Below are 20,780 nucleotides of genomic sequence, written 5' to 3' on the forward strand. Positions count from 1 at the left end.
GGCCAAGCACTTCGCTTCTGTGCCTCGGTCACCTCATCTGTAAAATGGGGATGAAGACCGTGAGCCCCAAGTGGGACAGGGACTGTGTCCAACCTGATTACCTTGTATCTACCCCAGTGCTTAGAATACTGCTTGACACATAGTAAGCGCCTAACAAAAATCTTCATCGTCATCACTCCTGCAGATTCCACCAATAATAATAGCCTATTATTTAAGGTTTTACTCTCCCACCCATCCGTTCCTCCTCTCTCTTCTCTGAACATAACCTTGGGTCCCTCTCTGATATCCACTCAGCTCCCTGCATGTGGAGAGCACGTCTTCCTCCTCTTTTGTCCCCTCCGAAGCCCGGACCCTTGGGCTCTGCCCACGAGACGGGCTCTGCGCACACCTGCGGCTAACCGTGAAGTGGTTTCGGTTACAGGCCGTGCGGTCCCTCAAAGAGACGATCGAAGACTGCTGGGATCAGGACGCCGAGGCGAGACTGACAGCACAGTGTGCGGAGGAGCGGATGGCTGAGCTCATGATGATTTGGGAGAGGAACAAGTCCGTGAGCCCCACTGTCAATCCCATGGCTACCGCGCTGCAGAACGAGCGGTAAGAAGCATCCGAATAAATCGGTCGGTTGTATTCATTGAGCGCTTTACTGTGTGCAGAGCACTGTACTGAGCGCTTGGGAGAGGACAAGCAGCGGCCCGGGCGGCTGTGATGGGATTCAGGCCCCAGGGTGGGCACCAGGACTGGGGCAGAGCGAGGGCTTTAGGGTCTTCAGAAATATGAGCCAGCTTGAATTGGTATTTGGGTGTTCATTCATTCATTCAGTCGTATTTATTGAGCGCTTACCGGGTGCAGAGTTGTTGTTTGGGAGTCTCTGACTGGAATCACTTTGTGGTATTGGTTAAGCGCAACCCATGTGTCGAGTACTGTTCTGAGCCTGGGGGTAGATAGATAGGAGGGAATCAGGTGAGACACAATCCCTGCCCCACATGGAGCTCACATTCCAAGTAAGATTTAATCCCCGTATTATAGATGAGGAACTGAGCCATGGAGAGGTGAAGTGACTTGTTCAAGGTCACACAGGAGGAATGTGGTGGAGCCGGGATACGACCCAAGGTCCTCAGACTCCCAGTTCTGGGCTCTTTTCTCTAGGCCGTGCTACTCCTGATTTGCTTAGGGGAGTGGCCGATTATTAGGAGACCAAAGCCCAAATCATTGCGTGGGGGCCGGGGAGTGGTTGTTGCAACAAACCATCCATCCTCAGAGTTTTTCTATACATCCTTATCATGATGAAGGTAACGGTAACTTCCATCAGAGCAAGATGCTTAAAATGTTTCCATAATAATAATAATAATAATAATGATGGCATTTATTAAGCACTTACTATGTGCAAAGCACTGTTCTAAGCACTAGGGAGGTTACAAGGTGATCAGGTTGTCCCACGGGGGGCTCACAGGTTTTTTAAACCCCGTTTTACAGATGAGGTCACTGAGGCCCAGAGAAGTGAAGTGACTAGCCCAAAGTCACACAGCTGACAAGTGGCGGAGCCGGGATTTGAGGTTACAAGGTGATCAGGTTGTCCCACGGGGGGCTCACAGGTTTTTTAAACCCCATTTTACAGATGAGGTCACTGAGGCCCAGAGAAGTGAAGTGACTAGCCCAAAGTCACACAGCTGACAAGTGGCGGAGCCGGGATTTGAACCCACGACCTCTGACTCCAAAGCCCGTGCTCTTTTCCACTGAGCCATGCTGCTTCTCCATTCATGTATTCATTCAGTCGTATTTATTGAGTGCTTACTGTGTGCAGAGCACTGCACTAAGCGCTCTGGAGAGCACAATACATCAACAAACAGGCACATTCCCTGCCCACAGTGAGCTCGCAGTCTGGAGGGGACCGTGTTATATATTCTCAAGAGCCATCCCAGGAAGTTTAGTGGGAGGTTTGAGTTTGTCCATGTTTGATTCGGGAGAGATCGGGCCACTTGCCCAAGATCAGCCTGCTCTTGAGTGGGAAATCCTGGGACTGTGCTCTTGAGTGGGAAATCCTGGAACTACCCTGGTTAGCTGAAGAGACCGAAATCTGGTGAGACCGAAATCTGGCGAGGGCTTGGGCCCTTCAGAGCCAGCCATCCTTCGTCCCCAACCACCCTCCCCTGCCCGTCTCGCTCCAGGGTCCCGTGTACTGCCATTTAAACTTCGTCATCTCAATCTGCATTTAGCGGTAAATCTCAATGCGGAGGAGGAGCCAGTAGCCAAAATGGTGAACTGACCCAATTTGTTGTAAGAAATGAATTTTTTCTGGGGTTTGATGGGTGCTTGCTATGTGTCTAAGCGCTGGACTGCGAGCTCACTGTGGGCAGGGAATGTGCCTGTTTGTTGATGTATTGTACTCTCCAGAGCGCTTAGTACAGTGCTTTGCACACAGTAAGCACTCAGTAAATACAACTGAATGAATACGTGAATGGAAACATTTTAATCATCTGGCTATGATGGAAGTTACCGTTACCTTCATCATGATAAGGATGTATAGGGGAAGCAGCGTGGCTCAGTGGAAAGAGCCCGGGCTTTGGAGTCAGAGGTCGTGGGTTCGAATCCCAGCTCTGCCAATTGTCAGCTGTGTGACTTTGGGCAAGTCACTTAACTTCCCTGTGCCTCAGTTCCCTCATCTGTAAAATGGGGGTGAAGACTGTGAGCCCTCAGTGGGACAACCTGATCACCTTGTAACCTCCCCAGCGCTTAGAACAGTGCTTTGCACATAGTAAGCGCTTAATAAATGCCATCATTATTATTATTATTATTATAGAAAAACTCTGAGGATGGATGGTTTATTGCAACAAGTTAATCAGGTCAGACAAATTCCCCGTCCCAAACGGGGCTCACGCTCTTAAGTAGGGGCGAGAACAGGTATTGAATCCCCATTTGACAGTTGAGGAAACTGAGGCCCAAGATCAGCCAGCATGCAAGTGGTAGATTGGGGTTAGAACCTAGGTCCCCCGATTTCCAGGCCCACGATTTTTCCACCATTTCCCAGTTCACCAGGCCCCACCACTTCCCAGTTCACAATCACTCACTCGAAATCGTCCCGGAAACGCCCAGGGCGCGATTTGCGGCGTTCTCCAGAGAGCCCCGTTCCCCAGATTCCGAGATCCTAGACGTCCAGGGCCCCAACTGCCACAGAGCCAGATTTCTCCACGTGCCTTTTTGTCTTTCTTGAAGGAACCTGTCGCACAGCAGGCGGGGGCCCAAGATGGGCCCTTACCCAGACTGCTCGTCCTCCTCCTACATAGAAGACTCGATCCACCCCAACGACAGCCTGGTGAAGAACCTGTCCTCGGAGCAGTCCACGTCCGGTACGCCGACGACCGCCGGGGAGAAGAATCGAAACTCCATCAACTACGAACGCCAGCAGGCCCAGGCCCGGATCCCCAGCCCGGAGACGAGCGTCACCAGCCTGTCCACCAACACCACCGCCACCAACACCACGGGCCTCACCCCCAGCACGGGCATGACGACCATCTCGGAGCTGCCCTCCTCCGAGGAGGGCCACCCCCGGGCCGCCCCCGGGGCCCCGCCCGCGGGCCCGACCCCGGTCTGCCTGCAGCTGACGGAGGAGGACCTGGAGACCAATAAACTGGACCCGAAAGAAGTGGATAAGAACCTGAAGGAGAGCTCCGACGAGAACCTGATGGAGCACTCGCTGAAGCAGTTCAGCGGGCCCGACCCCCTGAGCAGCAACAGCTCCAGTCTGCTCTACCCGCTCATCAAGCTGGCGGTCGAGGCCACGGGGCAGCAGGACTTCCCGTCGGCCGCAAACGGGCCGACGCCGCTGGTCCCCGACGTCCCCTCGGCCCAGGCGTACCCGCTCCCCAAGCAGCAGAACCTCCCCAAGAGGCCCACCAGCCTGCCCCTGAACCCCAAAAACTCCACCAAGGAGCCGCGCCTCAAGTTCGGCGGCAAGCACAAGTCAAACCTGAAGCAGGTGGAGACGGGCGTGGCCAAGATGAACACCATCAACGCCGCGGAGCCCCACGTGGTGACGGTCACCGTGAACGGGGTGGCCGGCCGGACCCACGGCGCCCACTCGCACGCGGCGCCGGCCCCCTACGCCAACGGCGCGGTGCCCGCCGGCCAGGCGGGCGGCTCGGCGGCCCACCGGGCCCAGGACCTGCTGCAGAGCCAGTTCGGCGGCGAGGACGGCCGGCTGAATATCAACCCCAGCCCCGACGAGCACGAGCCCCTGCTGAGGCGAGAGCAGCAGGCCGGCCACGACGAGGGGGTCCTGGACCGCCTGGTGGACCGGAGAGAGAGGCCTTCGGACGGCGGCCGCACAAACTCCAATAACAACAACAGCAACCCGGCCCCCAGGCGAGAGGCCCTCGGCCCCGGCTCCCAGGGCCCGGCGGCCGGGGGGCCCGGCCAGACGCAGCCCAGGAGGGCCCCCAGGCCCAATTCGCTGGATCTCTCCGCCACGCGAGTCCTGGGCGGAGACGGGGGGCACTGTAAGTGCGGGGAGGGAGGTGTCGAGCCTTTCCTTCTGTCTGTATCTGTGTGGATTTTGCTCTGTGATATTTGTTAAGTGCTCACTGCGTGACCGGCACTGGGGTAGATGCGAGCTCGACAAGCTGGCCACAGTCCTCTCCCATACGGGGCTCACGGTCTCAATCCCCATTTTACAATCAATCAATCAATCGTATTTATTGAGCGCTTACTATGTGCAGAGCACCGTACTAAGTGCTTGGGAAGTGCAAATTGGCAAGACATAGAGACAGTCCCTACCCAGCAGTGGGCTCACAGTCTAAAAGGGGGAGACAGAGAACAAAACCAAACGTACCAACAAAATAAAATAAATAGGATAGAAATGTACAGGTAAAATAAATAAATAAATAAATAAATAGAGTAATAAATATGTGCAACCATATATGCAGGTGCTGTGGGGAAGGGAAGGAGGTAAGATGGCGGGATGGAGAGGGGGACGAGGGGGAGAGGAAGGAAGGGGCTCAGTCTGGGAAGGCCTCCTGGAGGAGGTGAGCTCTCAGCAGGGCCTTGAAGGGAGGAAGAGAGCTAGCTTGGCGGAGGGGCAGAGAAGGGAACTGAGGCCCAGAAGAGTAACAGTAATAATCGGGGTAGTTGTTAAGCGCTTACTACGTGCCAGGCACTGTTCTAAGCACTGGGGTGGATACAAGCAAATCGGGTTGGACAGGGCCCCTGTCCCACCTGGGGCTCATCGTCTTAATCTCCCTTTTACAGAGGAGGGAACTGAGGCCCGGACAAGTGAAGGGTTTTGCCCAAGGTCACACAGCAGGAAAGTAGCGGAGCCAGGATTATTAATAATAATAATAATAATGGCATTTATTAAGTGCTTACTATGTGCAAAGCACTGTTCTAAGTGCTGGGGAGGATAGAAGGTGATCAGGTTGTCCCACGGTGGGCTCACAGTCTTCATCCCCTTCTTCTATCATCATCATCAATCGTATTTATTGAGCGCTTACTATGTGCAGAGCACTGTACTGAGCGCTTGGGAAGTACAAATTGGCAACATATAGAGACAGTCCCTACCCAACAGTGGGCTCACAGTCTAAAAAGGGGAGACAGAGAACAAAACCAAACATACTAACAAAATAAAATAAATAGAATAGATAGGTACAAGTAAAATAAATAAATAAATAAATAGAGTAATAAATCTGTACAAACATATATACATATATACAGGTGCTGTGGGGAAGGGAAGGAGGTAAGATGGGGGGGATGGAGAGGGGGACGAGGGGGAGAGGAAGGAAGGGGCTCAGTGTGGGAAGGCCTCCTGGAGGAGGTGAGCTGTCAGCAGGGCCTTGAAGAGAGGAAGAGAGCTAGCTTGGCGGAGGGGCAGAGGGAGGGCATTCCAGGCCCGGGGGAGGACGTGGGCCGGGGGTCGATGGCGGGACAGGCGAGAATGAGATATGGTGAGGAGATTAGCGGCAGAGGAGCGGAGGGTGCGGGCTGGGCTGAAGAAGGACAGAAGGGAGGTGAGAGAGGAGGGGGCGAGGGGATGGATGGATGGACAGCCTGGAAGCCCAGGGTGAGGAGTTTCTGCCTGATGCGCAGATTGATTGGTAGCCACTGGAGTCTTCTAGACTGTGAGCCCACTGTTGGGTAGGGACTGTCTCTATATGTTGCCAACTTGGACTTCCCAAGCGCTTAGTACAGTGCTCTACACACAGTAAGCGCTCAATAAATACGATTGATTGATTGATTGATCCCCATTTTACAGATGAGGTAACTGGGGCACAGAGAAGTGAAGTGACTTGCCCAAAGTCACGCAGCTGAGGATTGGCGGAGCCGGGATTTGAACCCATGACCTCTGACTCCAGAGCCCGGGCTCTTTCCACTGAGCCACGCTGGGTAGATACAAGGCAGTCAGGCTGGACACTAGTCCCTATCCCACACAGGGCTCACAGTTTCAATCCCCATTTCACAACCCACATCCTCCCGACTCCCGGGCCCGGATTCTATTCACTGGGCCACACTGCTGAGGCCACTGTTTATTAATAATAATAATAATAATAATAATAATAATAATGGCATTTATTAAGCGCTTACTATGTGCAAAGCACTGTTCTAAGCGCTGGGGAGGTTACAAGGCAATCAGGATGTCCCACAGGGGGCTCACAGTCTTCACCCCCATTTTACCGATGAGGTCACTGAGGCTCAGAGAAGTGAAGTGACTTGCCCAAAGTCACCCAGCTGACAACTGGCAGAGCCGGGATTTGAACCCACGACCTCAGACTCCAAAGCCCAGGCTCTTTCCACTGAGCCACGCTGCTTCTGTTTAGGATGAATAGAGTGCGTGTTGGATAGTGGTAGTGAAAATAAAATGAGACTCACCCCAAGAAGGAAGCCCATCACTCCTGAGCGTAAAATGGGGCAATTACCGACCATGAGCAGGTGTCACTGCCGATGAGCAGCGTTAAGACAGAAGTTGAAAACCAGCGGCGGGGCCCAGCGGCCCCCGTAAGCAGGCCCTAGTCGTGGAATTTGGGGAATCGTTCAGCGATGGGGGAATCCATCCGTCGATTGGTGGTATTTACTGAACGCTCTCTGTGTGCAGAGCACGGGGACAGTAGAGTAAAACTGGCAGTCATGATCCCCGTCCCCAAGGAACTGACTCGGTTAGGGAGAAGCCAAACGAAACCGTGGTTTGCCTTCTGGGGAGTTTCTGGGACTGAATTTCAGGCCGGGAAAAAAAGTAAAGCCATAAATTGGATATGCCGTAAATGTTGAACGGATTGCTTCGTGAAGGTATGAATTAACTTCTTAGACCAAGCCTTCGGGCACCGAGAATATTCAGCAGAACCGTTCGAAACCACAAGCGCACTTTGGGTTTCCTTGTATTATTGTCATTTTATTGTATTATTGTACAATACAATTTTATTGTATTATTGTCATAGAGAAGCAGCGTGGCTCAGTGGAAAGAGCCCGGGCTTTGGAGTCAGAGGTCATGGGTTCAAATCCCGGCTCCGCCAACTGTCAGCTGTGCGACTTTGGGCGAGTCACTTCACTTCTCTGGGCCTCAGTTGCCTCATCTGTAAAATGGGGATTAAGATTGTGAGCCCCCCATGGGACAACCTGATCCCCTTGTAACCTCCCCAGCACTTAGAACAGTGCTCTGCACATAGTAAGCGCTTAATAAATACCATTATTATTATTATTTTCAAGAGCACGGATCTGCGACTCAGCACGCTCAGTCCTGGATAGGCACCGTCCTCGTTCCGTCAGAGCTGACGAACCCAGAGAGAAGCTTGGCAGAAAGGGCCTGGAGTCCCTCCTGGTAGCTAGTTCTGACAAGGAGAGTGGAAAAGTGTGAGATTGTCTTATTCTGCCCATTCTAATGAAAGAACAGCTTTGAGTCTGCCTTTAGCGGGATGTGCCGTTCGTGGATTTTTGAGCGAGCCAGGCTTCGGGGTGAAGAGCAGCCTCATCCTGTCCCATCCCGATCCTCAGTTTTCTCATCGGCGTTCCCGCCGGATTGTTAGTAAGAAACGCAAAGAGGGTCTAGCAGCCCCAGCCAGCACCTCCGTGGTGGCTCTGAAGATGATACTTGTCTCTGCCCACTCTACTCCCCTTCCCCGTTTCACCCATTCTGCCCAAAATCAGCTCTGGGGCAGATTTGAGGCCCCCTAGGTCTCCTGAGCCAAGCCTTAAGTCATGGCTGTGCCAACGCAATAAAGTCAGAGGAGGTGGGCAGCTTTGCCAAGACAAAAGCTGTGATAAAATGATCGTATTTGTTAAGCGCTTACTGTGTCAGTAAGCGCTTGGAGTCAGAGGTCATGGGTTCAAATCCCACCTCTGCCACTTGCCAGCTGTGTGACTGTGGGCAAGTCACTTAACTTCTCTGGGCCTCAGTTCCCTCATTTGTAAGGGGATTAAGACTGTGAGCCCCACATGGGACAACCTGATCACCCTGTAATAATAATGATGGTATTTGTTAAGTGCTTACTATGTGCAAAGCACTGTTTTAAGCGCTGGGGGGGATACAAGGTGATCAGGTTGTCCCACGTGGGGCTCACAGTCTTCATCCCCATTTTACAGATGAGGGAACTGAGGCACAGAGAAGTTAAGTAACTTGCCCAAAGTCACACAGCAGACAATTGGCAGAGCCGGGATTTGAACCCATGACCTGGGACTCCAAAGCCCATGCTCTTCCCACTGAGCTACGCTGCTTCTCTTGTAACCACCCCAGAGCATAGAACAGTGCTTTGCACATAGTAAGCGATTAATAAAGCCATTATTATTATTATGTGTCAGGCACTGTTCTAAGCGCCGGGGTAGACAAAAGCTAATGAGGTTGGACATAGTCCATCTCCAATATGGGGCTCACAGTCTTAATCCCCATTTTGCAGATGAGGTAAAGGAGGCACAGAGAAGTGAAAATACTTGCCTAAAGTCTCACAGCAGACAAATTAGAACCCAGGCCCTTCCGATTTCCAGGCCCGGGCTCCATCCGCTAGCCCATGCTGAGTTTGCCGAGCTGCTGGAACTTGAGATAATATGGCAGTCTTCCAGCCCCACAGCCCAAAGAAAGAGGGCATAATCAAAGCATATTATCAGGGAATAAGGAAATATTCAATTATCTAGGGTGACTGCTGCATTTTGGGGGCGTCTAGTTGGCCGAGCCCTGTCTGACCTGCACGCCCATGTCTCTTTACTCCAAGGTTACTCCCTGTCTCTTTCTAGAGTGAACCTTGCTGGGGTTAAAGATCTTTTGATTCCTGGGCATCTGAGAGAGTGCCAGCTTTGGGGTGGGTACAGGAATACCTGGCCCTAATCTTGAAAGTACAGCCAGGAGAGGCCTTGAAGGAGGAAGCCACCGATCTCCGTGTGGCATTTATCAGGGATCACGCCCCTCATCGCACCCTTGCATTAAGCCGGCTGGCGGACCCATAAAAAGAAATCCAGATTGCTAGGCTTGTGGTAATTCCAGCATTCCTTGGTTGGGGTTATATTCTAACGTTCTTGGAAACCGGTTCTGATAAGAGTTGGGCAGTGTCCAGGTCAGGGTTTGCAAAGCCATCTCATCAAAAGCCTTTTATCTTTTAAAGTTTGTACCTAGGAATCTAGGTAAGTTCAAGTTTGGCTCTGAAACTCCTTTCTAAGTTTTTTGGTTTTGTAATATACACGTCCTGCTTTCTTTTGCAGTTAATCAGGCTTACTTGTACGTATCTATTCTATTTATTTTATTTTGTTAGGGTGTTTGGTTTTGTCTCTCCCTTTTAGACTGTGAGCCCACCGTTGGGTAGGGACTGTCTCTATATGTTGCCAATTTGTACTTCCCAAGCGCTTAGTACAGTGCTCTGCACACAGTAAGCGCTCAATAAATACGATTGATGATGATTTATTGCATACTTTCTTTGTACGGAGCACTATACTAAGGGCTTGGGCGAGGGCAAGCCCTGCATACTTAATGAAGAGGGTGTTCCCTCAAACCCTGTTGAGTTACTGTTATTTAAGAAGGAGCCAGTCACCAGGACCACCCAATCTGGAGATTGGTTTTTCCCGGTGTGGAACTCCGGGGAGGGAAAATCGGGGAGGGCAGGAAGTGAGCCCTTTCAGAAGGCAGGCCGGGCTTTGACCATCCAGATTCCCGTCGGAGTGGACTCTACAATGCTCCTTCTCCCGGCCCCGGTCCTCCTCTTGATTCCCCTAGCCACGCCAGCGAGGCTCAACTCCCTGGAGGACCCCCCCTCACACCGTTATCATCATCATCATCAATCGTATTTATTGAGCGCTTACTATGTGCAGAGCACTGTACTAAGCGCTTGGGAAGTACAAATTGGCAACACCTATCGTTAAGGAAGCGTTATCCCTTTCCATCCCCTTCCCCCTCCCGGCTGCTACCGCCTCCTCCTCCCGCTGACCTCCACTTCTCTGCTCTTTGGTTTCCAGTAGGCGAGTCGGCCCAAGACGGCAAGCCGGGATCCGGGGAAAAGATCAAGAAGCGCGTGAAGACGCCCTACTCGCTGAAGCGGTGGCGTCCCTCCACGTGGGTCATCTCCACCGAGCCGCTGGACTGTGAGGTCAACAACAACAACAGCAGCAGCAACGGGCGGGAAGAGCGCGGGCCGCATTCGAGGGCCGGCACGGCCGTGGTCCTGGCGGGCGGGGGCACCGCCACCACCCTGCTGCAGGCCCAAGACCCTGGGATCAACTGCCTGTGAAGCCCGTTCAGTCCGAAAACGACTCTTTTTGCATCATCTGAAATCAGCGTGCGGAAGATGTTAAGAAAAAAAACTGCTTTCTCCCCCCCTGTCGGCGTTCCCTCCCGAGGACTTGCTTTAAATAGATTTCAGCTATGCAGAAAATTTTTAGCTTATGCTTCCATATTTTTTTTTCATTTCGTTTCCCCTTTTTTTGAATGTTTTTGCACTTTTATTTAGTCTCGCTCAAGTCTGTCATGACCACCGACTTATATATATGTGTATCAAAGAAAGGTGGTCTCAAAATATTTTTTTAAAAAAAAGTATGTATTGTGGATAATCAGTTTGGACCCGTTTCTGAAGGTCACTAAAAACAAGCAGACTCTTAAGACAGGTTGGACTGCAGTGGTGTCTTGTAATATTCATGTTTTGATTTCTGTGCACAAGCTAGTTTGTAAGTTTCTACCTTCCCCAAGTGTAGCCCCTTTGGAACACCCTCCTTTTCTGTGTTCTGTTGAAACGTGCAATAGTCCGTAGGCCACAGTACGCTTTCTTGAAAAGTGTTTCTAAACTCCAAGTTAGGGATTCTCCCGAAGGCAGTCCTTTCTTTCCGAAGAGTTCGGTCGGCCAGTCTCAACCGGGGGGGGGGGGGTGAACCCATGCACAACTCTCAGCAGTCGGAGAAACCGGTTTCTCATTTCTCCTCAAGGGACTCTCTGAGAAGGCGGAAGCGTCGCCCGAGGGGTCGGAGGAAGGCAGGAAAGAAGCTTGATGTAAAATGACATTCCTCTCTTCCTTCCAGATCTGTCTCGTTTCCTCCGAGGCCTTAAGAAACCATTGATCTGATACTGGTCTTGGAAGGTTTAGAAAAGAAAGCCTTGAGAACATAATGTAAGACAAGAGAGTGCGTGCGGTTTGTGTCATTTTCTCTGAATGAATTTTGCCGTGTTCGTGTGTGTAGATACATTTTTCCCAATTCATCCGCATTAGTAATGTGTATTTCAGGCTTTTTTTTTTCCCGAAACTGTAAAGAACTTTGTTACCCCAGTGTTCCTAAAATAGGTCATCTCCTTAGTCGTGTGAGCCATTTCGATCGCAGCCTTCTGACTGGTCCATTTCTCACCCAGGAGAGGTCAATTTTCAATCAGTCAATCGATGGCATTTTGTGAGTGCTCACTCGATGCAGAGCTCTGCACGAAGTGTTTGGGTGAGTCGGTAGACACGTTCCTGGTTAAAAGCTGATGAAATGGGTAAGGGGGTCACCGTCAGCAAAGCCGTAGTGCCTCACTCTGCTTCCTCTGAAAAGGGTTCCCTTCTCCAGACCTCAGACACTGTGTGGAAAATGATTCAGTCAGCCTGCCCATTAAGGTCACCCTCTCACCTGCCTGTCTTTAAGCCGATGGATTGTGAGCTCTCCTTTCAGAGACAGGCTGTTTGTTATAAGCTGCTCCTAGGGTTCATCTCCTTGACCCTTGCTGTTCTAATGATTCCCCGAAATTATATTCCCCGGTCCCTGAATCCTTCCTAGTTCCCTTCCTTAAAACTCAGTAGCCTCCGCATTGTGATTTCTCAAAAAACAAGAGCCTTTTCTCTTCATCAAGGACACCATTTTTCTAAACACAACTTGGAGAATCTAATAGAACCAAAAAACCAAGACAGGACTTGACTTTTCCACATAGCTTCCAGGGCTTTTACCGAGAGCAACATCATCAATCTAACGTCCTCAGGGTTATAGAAGGGGAAGAGCGGAGCTCAGAACTCAAATCTCCCGATTTCTGCCTTACCCATTACCCCCACACCTTTTTCCTGCTTCCCATCCCATTCTGTGCAGGCTTCTTTGTTTAGCTAAAGAGGCATCCGCCCCTTCCCAATTTGCATTCTCCCCTCCTTGTTCCTTGGGCTGGCCTCTGTGGTCTGACAGCCAGGAGCTATTGAAACAGTTGCCAGGTTTTCGTTTCGAGATCAGGTACCCAGGTCTGAACTCTCGGCCCTCATGGCTTTCGGGTCCCCAATTGATTTCTCTTGGCTAAGTTCTCCACACTTTCTCAAGTCTCTGAATAACTGCCGATAAAACTGTTTTCTGCGATGATTTCTCCATTTACCGGCGTAATGAAAATGATTCCCCACTCTTCCGGTGTCTTTTCCCTTTGGAGGTCTCTATTCCACAGTTCAGGGAATTATCATTCAAAGGCATCTGCGAGGCATGCCAACTTCTCTCCATTGGCAAACCCTGGGAAAAACATCAAGGATTTTTGTACTTTTTCTCTTCCTGCCAGGGTAGGAATCATTCCATTTCCCCTAGCCATCCATCCATCAAGAGGGCTCCAGCATCTTAAAAGGCCTGATGCAATCAATAGATGGAATACGGTTGATGGCAGAGAGAGACATACTCTGATATTCTCCAGCTTTGGAAGGTGAATTTTTACAGGAAGGCACATCACCTTTAGTGTAATCCCAAAAGATAAGTTTGCTAAAATGCCTCTGACATTTTATTTCTAGCAACTTCCATCTTCTTGAAACGGTTTACAGTCAAATCCAAGAACTTCATTTGTTGATAAAGTTTCACCTGGGTCCATTGGGCAGAATCCAGGGACCGAAGAATAAATTGTTCCTTGATGCTGATAAATAACCAGTAGCCCATTATCTGGCTTTCACTATATAGCTTAAGCAAAAAAGCCTAGAAGCAAAAGGGTAGAAATGGTGATAACTCAAATCACTAGTGAGCACCTGCTAAGTGCTAGGCACTGCTGGAAAGAGCACAACAACGATAAGACACACAATCAGTTTCCTGCAGGATCGATCAGTCGGGAATTTATTGTGCACTGACTGTGTGCAGAGCGCTGAGCTAGGTGCTTGGGAGAGGACAATACAACAGAATTGGAAGCCACGATCCCTGCCCACAAGGAGCTTACAGTCTAGAAGGGAGTTTAGGCGCTTGCCTTCCAGTGGAGTGGGAGAATGGTGGTCCAGCAACCCTAAAAGAACCAACCTTAAGTAATCTGGTTTTAAAGTATTTCCTCTCAACTAAGCTTTCACAAATGAACAGAAAATTAATCGATCAATCAATACAGTCAAAGCACTGTACTAGGCACTTGGGAGAAAACAACAGGATTTGCAGACACTTTCCCTGCCCATAACGAGCTTACAGTCTAGAGGGGGAGACACTATTCATAGTCATTTTACTTCTTTCTTTCTGAATAAGTTTCGGTCATAATGAAATCATGACGTTCATTTTCCTCTTTCTAATGTGCAGCACAAAAGTATATTATGTGGATAAAATGACAGTGTAAATAATGATGGATTGTGCCAATATTCAGGCAATGACTGAATGGTTGGTATGTTGACTTCCGGTTGGGAATTTGAATACTCCATCACACTTGCGGCTGATCTGTAGTACAGCCAAGATCAACTACTTTAATCATTTTAGAAGTGTAAATGCTAGAATCTAGGCATGCGTCAGTAGGCATGGATAGACATGGATGTAGTGAATTTTTCCTAATTAAAAAAAAATGGTTATCTATTTGGAATGTATGTCTAATTCAAAGAAAAAAAATCCATCCCAGTCTTGCCACTAGGAATCCTAAAGGAATCTTGCTTGTACAGTCTGAGAGATTCTTACACTGCCAAGCTAAACATAAGTGTTTTGGAGAAAATGAGTGAATTATCGAAATCAAGAGATTTTCAAATTCGTTGAGTTTCAGTGTACAATGCAAGTAAATCTTTTTAGCGTCTTTCAGGCTCACTGATTCTGTAACTCTCATCTGGGAAAAGATCTGGTTTCAGTGGCAATGACATTAAACTGTTTTTATTAAAATAAGCTGAGGCAGTGACCAAAGTGAGTAGGCTTTTGGACATAATTCAGGGTTAGTTACCAATGCCCTTTTGAAGGTTTTGGAGCTGAGGGCCCCTCCGACACCCCCGTTTTCCAGAAAAGCTAACCACTCTTGAATGCCAAATGAACTGAAAAGAGAATGAATATTCAATAACCTCAAAATCGGGCAAGAGGCGTATTCTTCTTCCCAAAATGTGATTCCGAAAGATCATCCAAGGTCACTTTTGGAGCGGAGGAGTCCATATTCGCTGGGGTTTCCAGCCCCACTAATATCCCCTCAGAGTCATTTTGTGTTGGAGGAAACCTCTCCTGAACTGTGAAACTGGATTGGTTTTCTCCCCTCGTGTGTGTGGAAATTAATTCTCAAGAGGGAGTAATTTCTGGTTGAAAGATCTCAAAGTCTCCTGTTTCTCTTTATTCTTCAAGGTACGTCCATAGACCATTTTCTTCCCAACCATTTTCTGGGGACCGACCTGCGTGTTTTGGCACGTTTGATGCTCTTTCAAGCACTTCACTCTGCAAGGTCCTCTATCCTCACCGAATCCCCACTGACGGAGGCAAACTCCAGCCTTAACAGCATTGGCTCTTTCCTTGTTGGCAGAAAAACAAGGTTGCTTAGCATTTTTTCCGAATCCTTTTCATACCGAGAAGGGCAGCAAAAAAAAAAAAAAAGCGTAGATTTATAGGATGGGTATTCATTAATTGTGGTATTCGTTAAGCGCTTACTAGGTGCCAAGCACTGGGATGGATTGCAAGATAATCAGGTCAGGCTGAGAGAAGTTTCTAGAAGGCAACTAGTCCAACACCCTCCCACGCAGATGTGCCTATCCCTAAAGCTAATCCCGCCCTAATCTACTCTTAAAGAACTCCACAGAAGGAGATCCCAGATCTTCCCTTTCTGGTATCTTGCAACCTCGCTCTCAGGAAACTTTTCTCATAATCCTCCTCTTGCATTTTAAGTCAGGTCCCTCCTGACGTCAAGGAAAGCAGAGAACAGCAAATTCCCATCTTGTTTCTAGCGTTCCTACATTTAAAGGTAGGAGGGCTCTCTTGGTCGCCCTTCTCCTGTTTTCTACTCCCTCTCCAACTTATACTTGGAATCTCTTCAACTGTTACTCAGCGCTTCAAGCCTAGAGCATGATGATATAAAACACTCGAGTCTTTTGACTATTTTTCCTCCGTTGGATTCAGCTTTCCGTCAGGGGTAAACTGAGAGCTTCCACCACAGTTCCAGATAGCGCTGTCAGAACGGCGACCGATAAGCCCTTGAGCTTGGACCAGTGAGCACCATTTGCCGCCCGTGATCTGCGTGAGCGGAAATGGAAAAGTCACGGGCGAAGAATTGTGTCATCTGTCTTTGGTACCCGTCTACCACAGTTTCAGTACTTCTCGACCAAGCTAAAGGGAACTGTGAGAACCACGTACATTCCCAGATCATCGTCCGTCGTACATAAAGATGTCACCCCCAGTGGGCCATAATCCTATTTTTACAAATATTTGATCATGTGTCATTTCCATCACTCGCTGCAGGTTTGATTCCCGCGGCACTGTCCCTAACCAGTCAAGAATGACCTTGTTTCGTTGGGCCACTTTGGAACTGCCCATTGGTGTGGCGTGCCAGAATGGAAGGACAGTTCCACCCGTTTCCTTTCTTGGGGTTTAATTATCTCGGGAAGCTCTGCTCCTCCAGGGTCTTTTTAAGGATCGTGTGACTCTCCTGCGAGAATGGCCGAGGAATTCAACCGGCCACATTTTAAAGGAAAACCTTCACGAGAACTCAACTGGGTACTAAGATGCCTGAAGTCAGTGTGAGTTACCCAGAAGAATACTTGAATTCAGTTCCTTTACTCTTTCTTTAAAGTGGGTTCGGGTCAGAGTTAATGTGGGCATTTGTGTTGTAAACGAATCGCATCCTTCTTTGCACATCTAATCGTTCAGTTGTTGACACCCAGGCAGTCAGAGGCAACCGAGCGATTGTGCGTGGCGTACACAATATTTGTTTAAATTGCCCTTGTGTTGTAGAACGTTTGATTTCACTCGTGTAGGTACAGTATAAAAAACAAGCCAGCCTCCTAAACACTTCATGTCATGCAGAAAACACTTGTCCGGTTCGAGTTACCTGTAAGATTGGAGTGGCTTTGGAAAGGAACAATCTGTGGCATGAAATGAGCCAAGGGTAGCTAGATGGGAGTGGCTCAGCCTCCTTTGAGGTGGGATGTGCTCAGTCGGAACGAAGAAGTTGTATGGAGTTCCTTCTTTCCCTTTTAGCTCTGAAAGACCACCCGGGTTTCCCATCTATTCAGCGGGAATTTCCTAGATCCCATATGGTTTGATCCAGGGAGCCCCGAGTTTGTGGTCCTTACATCGTTGGCCTTTAGAGAACTCCAGAAGGGGCCAGAGTTAAACCCCACAATGAAGTGATCTGCCATCCATTTCCCCTTTTCCCCAGGCCATCCGCCCTGCTACCGACCTTTCATACTTGCGAGTACATTTAATTGGAAACACTGGGCTTAAAAAAAGCTCACTAAAATAACTGACCTTAAAGAAACCCTTCAAGTAGCTCGTTTAGCCTGCATTTTGGACCTGGAATGTCCCGGCTAATGTGGCTTTTCTTTGCTTCCATTAACTAGCTGATATTTATTTAAGCTTCGTGTATTTGTTGTCTTTCATCTCCATAGCTCATGTTCGGTTATAGCTGTTTCTCAAATGAGTATGCGTAAGTGACGGTAAAATACACTAACTTTTAGGGTTTGGGGTTAGGAGAAGCCAGACATGGAAGGGGTGAGACTGCCCTACTTTGAAAGGAAAAGGAAAGACGCGTAAGTTAAAGAGCATTCATTTCTGAGTAAGCTTTTCTGGAAAAGAGCCTTGAAAATATCAGTCTCCTCAGAGTCCTCTCGTTCACGGGTATTTTTTGTTGGTGTTTTTTTCCTCTTAAATTACCAATGAAATATCATGTATGAATTTATAAATAATTTTAGTTATTTTGCTTTGAAATAAGCTGTTTTGAGACCTTGCTTCGCTGGATAAGTCGTGTTTGGAGCAATGTGAGTATGAAATAAAGCAAATGACTTTTCTCCTTTTTAATCATCTATGGATGCCACTACGAAAGATGACATTAAGCCACTACAGAGTTTTTCTATGAATACTTGTAAGTAAAATGCTTTGATATATATAAACCTAAATAAAGAGATTGTATTGATAGAGATGTTGGATAGGAAAATTTAAAGACATTCTTTAGGTTTAAAAAAAAAGGCTTGCTGTAAAATGGTGCGTTATTCCATTTATTAAAGATCATATTAAGGACAAGAAGTGTGGGTCTGTGCCTTTGTTAGGACGGTAGGAATTGGGTTCTGTGCCCAGCGCAGAGCAAAACGCTCCTGCTTTGAAATTTGCTTTTATCTTTCCCATTAGCCTCTGGAGGGTTGGTACTGTTCCACTCGGGTTGTGTTAATAATTGTAGTATTTGTGTAGCACGTCCTCTGTGCCAAGCACTGTGACTCACAGCCTGGTGGGGAGGGAGAACAGGTTTTGAATTCCCCCTGAGAAACAGAGAAGTTCAGTGACTTTCCCAAGGTCCCTCAACGGGCAGGTGGCAGGGCTGGGATTTGAATCCACATCCGAGAAGCAGCGTGACTTAGTGGAAAGAGCCCGGATTTTGGAGCCGGAGGTCATGGGTTCAAATCCCCAGTCTGCCAATTGTCAGCTGTGTGACTTTGGGCAAGTCACTTCACTTCTCTGGGCCTCAGTTACCTCACCTGTAAAATGGGGATTAGGACTGTGAGCCCTTCGTGGGACACCTTGTATCCCCCCAGCACTTAGAACAGTGCTTCGCACATAGCGATTCACAAATGCCATCATTATTATTATTGTTACTAGGCTGCTTCCTAGCATTGTATTGTAAAATCATCACGATTATGGTATTTGTTAAGTGCTTGCTATGTGTTGAGCATTGTCTGGGGTAGAGACAAGTTAATCAGGCCCCACATGGGGTTGGGCTCACGGTCTAAAGGTGAGGAAGAACAGGTATTTAATCTCCATTTTATAGATGAGTAAACCGAGGCCCGGAGAAGTTAAGTGGCTTGCCTAAGGTCACCCAGCAGGCACGTGGTGGAGCTAGCATTAGAACCCAGGTCGTCTGATTCCCAGGCCTGGGCTCTTTCCGCTAGGCCATGCTGCTTCCTTAATGATGCTATGGATTTTCCTTGGGGAGCTCCCAGATGACAGGAAGCCAAAGTTGGAACGGGATAGGGCTTTTAGCGGGGGGAAACTTGAAGGCTATTTGCAAATTCACCTACTCCAAACTCCTGCCTGATTTCAAGCTAACAACCACTGTGGAAGGAAAAATAAGTCCCCGCCTTCACGCCCAAAAGCCAGGGGATTCATCCTTCTTCCTCCTCCTCTCCCTTCTCTCTCCTCCTCCTCTTCCTTCTCACTCTCCTCCTCCTCTGCACCTTCCATTTCCTTCTCTCTCTTTCCCCTCTTCTCCTTTCCCTTTCTTTTTTCTCCCGATCCTTCTTTTTCTGTTCTTGTGGACGGTTGCTTTCACGCTAACCACCCCAGCCTTAGACTTTTTAAATTTTTGGGGGTAAATGGTTTTTGTTAAACTACGCGCCAGGCGCTGTACTAAGCTCTGGGGTAGCTACAAACTAATCAGGCTGGGCACAGTTCCCATCATCATCATCATCATCAATCGTATTTATTGAGTGCTTACTGTGTGCAGAGCACTGTACTAAGCGCTTGGGAAGTACAAGTTGGCAACATATAGAGACGGTCCCTACCCAACAGTGGGCTCACAGTCTAAAACCCATCCCACATGGGTTCTCAGAGTCTTAATTCCCACTTTCCAGATGAGGTAACGGGCACAGAGAAGGGCAGTGACTTGTTCAAGGTCACACAGTGGACAAGTGGCGGAGCCGGGATTAGAATCCCGGTCCTTGTGTCTCCCAGGTCTTCATTCTATCGAGTATTTCATTCTCACCTTCCAGATGATGGGGTAGAAGCCCCAAAGGTGAGACCCCCCCCCCAATCTTTTGTGGGTCCCTTTAAGGCTGCCTAGGGTGACAAGGAGGCCTTCCCAGGCTGAGCCCCTTCCTTCCTCTCCCCCTCGTCCCCCCTCCATCCCCCCATCTTACCTCCTTCCCTTCCCCACAGCACCTGTATATATGTATATATGTTTGTACATATTTATTACTCTATTTATTTATTTATTTATTTATTTATTTATTTTACTTGTACATATCTATTCTATTTATTTTATTTTGTTAGTATGTTTGGTTTTGTCTCCCCCTTTTAGACTGGGAGCCCACTGTTGGGTAGGGACCGCCTCTATATGTTGCCGACTTGTACTTCCCAAGCGCTTAGTCCAGTGCTCTGCACACAGTAAGCGCTCAATAAATATGATTGATGATGATGACAACAAGTGGTTTGACTACAGCTGATTGTTGCAGAGCAGAGGCCTGGCAAAGACCAGCCAAAACAACAACGGGGTATGGAATATGCCTACCAACTCTGTTCTGTTGTACTCTCCCAAGCGCTTAGTACAGTGCTCTGTACGCAGTGAGCGCTCAATAAATATGAGTGATTGGCAACAGAATTACAAACACAGCATCACCTAATAATAATAATAATAATAATGGTATTTGTTAAGTGCTTACTATGTGCAAAGCACTGTTCTAAGCACCTACTAAATGCATAGGCAGACAACAAGCTCTCATACTGCCTGCTTTGTTGTTCATTCATTCATTCAATCGTATTTGTTGAGCGCTTACTGTGTGCACTATACTAAGCGCATGGGAAATACAAGTCGGCAACACAACAGGCTCATAGTCTAGAAGGGGGGAGACGGACAACAACACAAAACATGTAGATGGGTGTCAAAATCATCACTCATTCATTCATTCGTATTTATTGAGCGCTTACTGTGTGCAGAGCACTGTACTAAGAGCTTGGGAAGTGCAAGTCGGCAACATATAGAGACGGTCCCTACCCAACAGCGGGCTCACAGTCTAGAAGGGGGAGACAGACAACAAAACAAAACATGCAAACAGGTGTCAAAATCAGAACAAATAAGATTATAGCTATATGCACATAATTAACAAAATAAAGAGAATAGTAAATGTGTACAAGTAAAATAGAGTAATAACAATAATATTGGCATTTTTAAGCGCTATGTGCAAAGCACTGTTCTAAGCGCTGGGGAGGATACAAGGTGATCAGGTTGTCCCACGTGGGGCTCACAGTCTTCATCCCCATTTTCCAGATGAGGTAACTGAGGTACAGTG

The 20,780-nt window shown here is 48.5% G+C and overlaps 1 protein-coding gene across 1 annotated transcript in view; it reads left to right on the top strand.

Moving 5' to 3' along the window:
• BMPR2 (bone morphogenetic protein receptor type 2) overlaps nt 1–17,808 on the top strand; it is a 292,094-nt gene extending 274,286 nt beyond the window's left edge. The window contains exons 11-13 of the mRNA XM_038749003.1: nt 422–594; nt 3,211–4,493; nt 10,414–17,808. Of these exons, the coding sequence (XP_038604931.1) occupies nt 422–594; nt 3,211–4,493; nt 10,414–10,685 (1,728 nt within the window). The 3' untranslated portion in view covers nt 10,686–17,808. The remainder of the gene's footprint in view (nt 1–421; nt 595–3,210; nt 4,494–10,413) is intronic.
• The last annotated feature ends 2,972 nt before the right edge of the window (nt 17,809–20,780 follow it).

This window comes from Tachyglossus aculeatus, chromosome 7 (genome assembly GCF_015852505.1).
Source record: "Tachyglossus aculeatus isolate mTacAcu1 chromosome 7, mTacAcu1.pri, whole genome shotgun sequence".
NCBI lineage: Eukaryota > Metazoa > Chordata > Mammalia > Monotremata > Tachyglossidae > Tachyglossus > Tachyglossus aculeatus.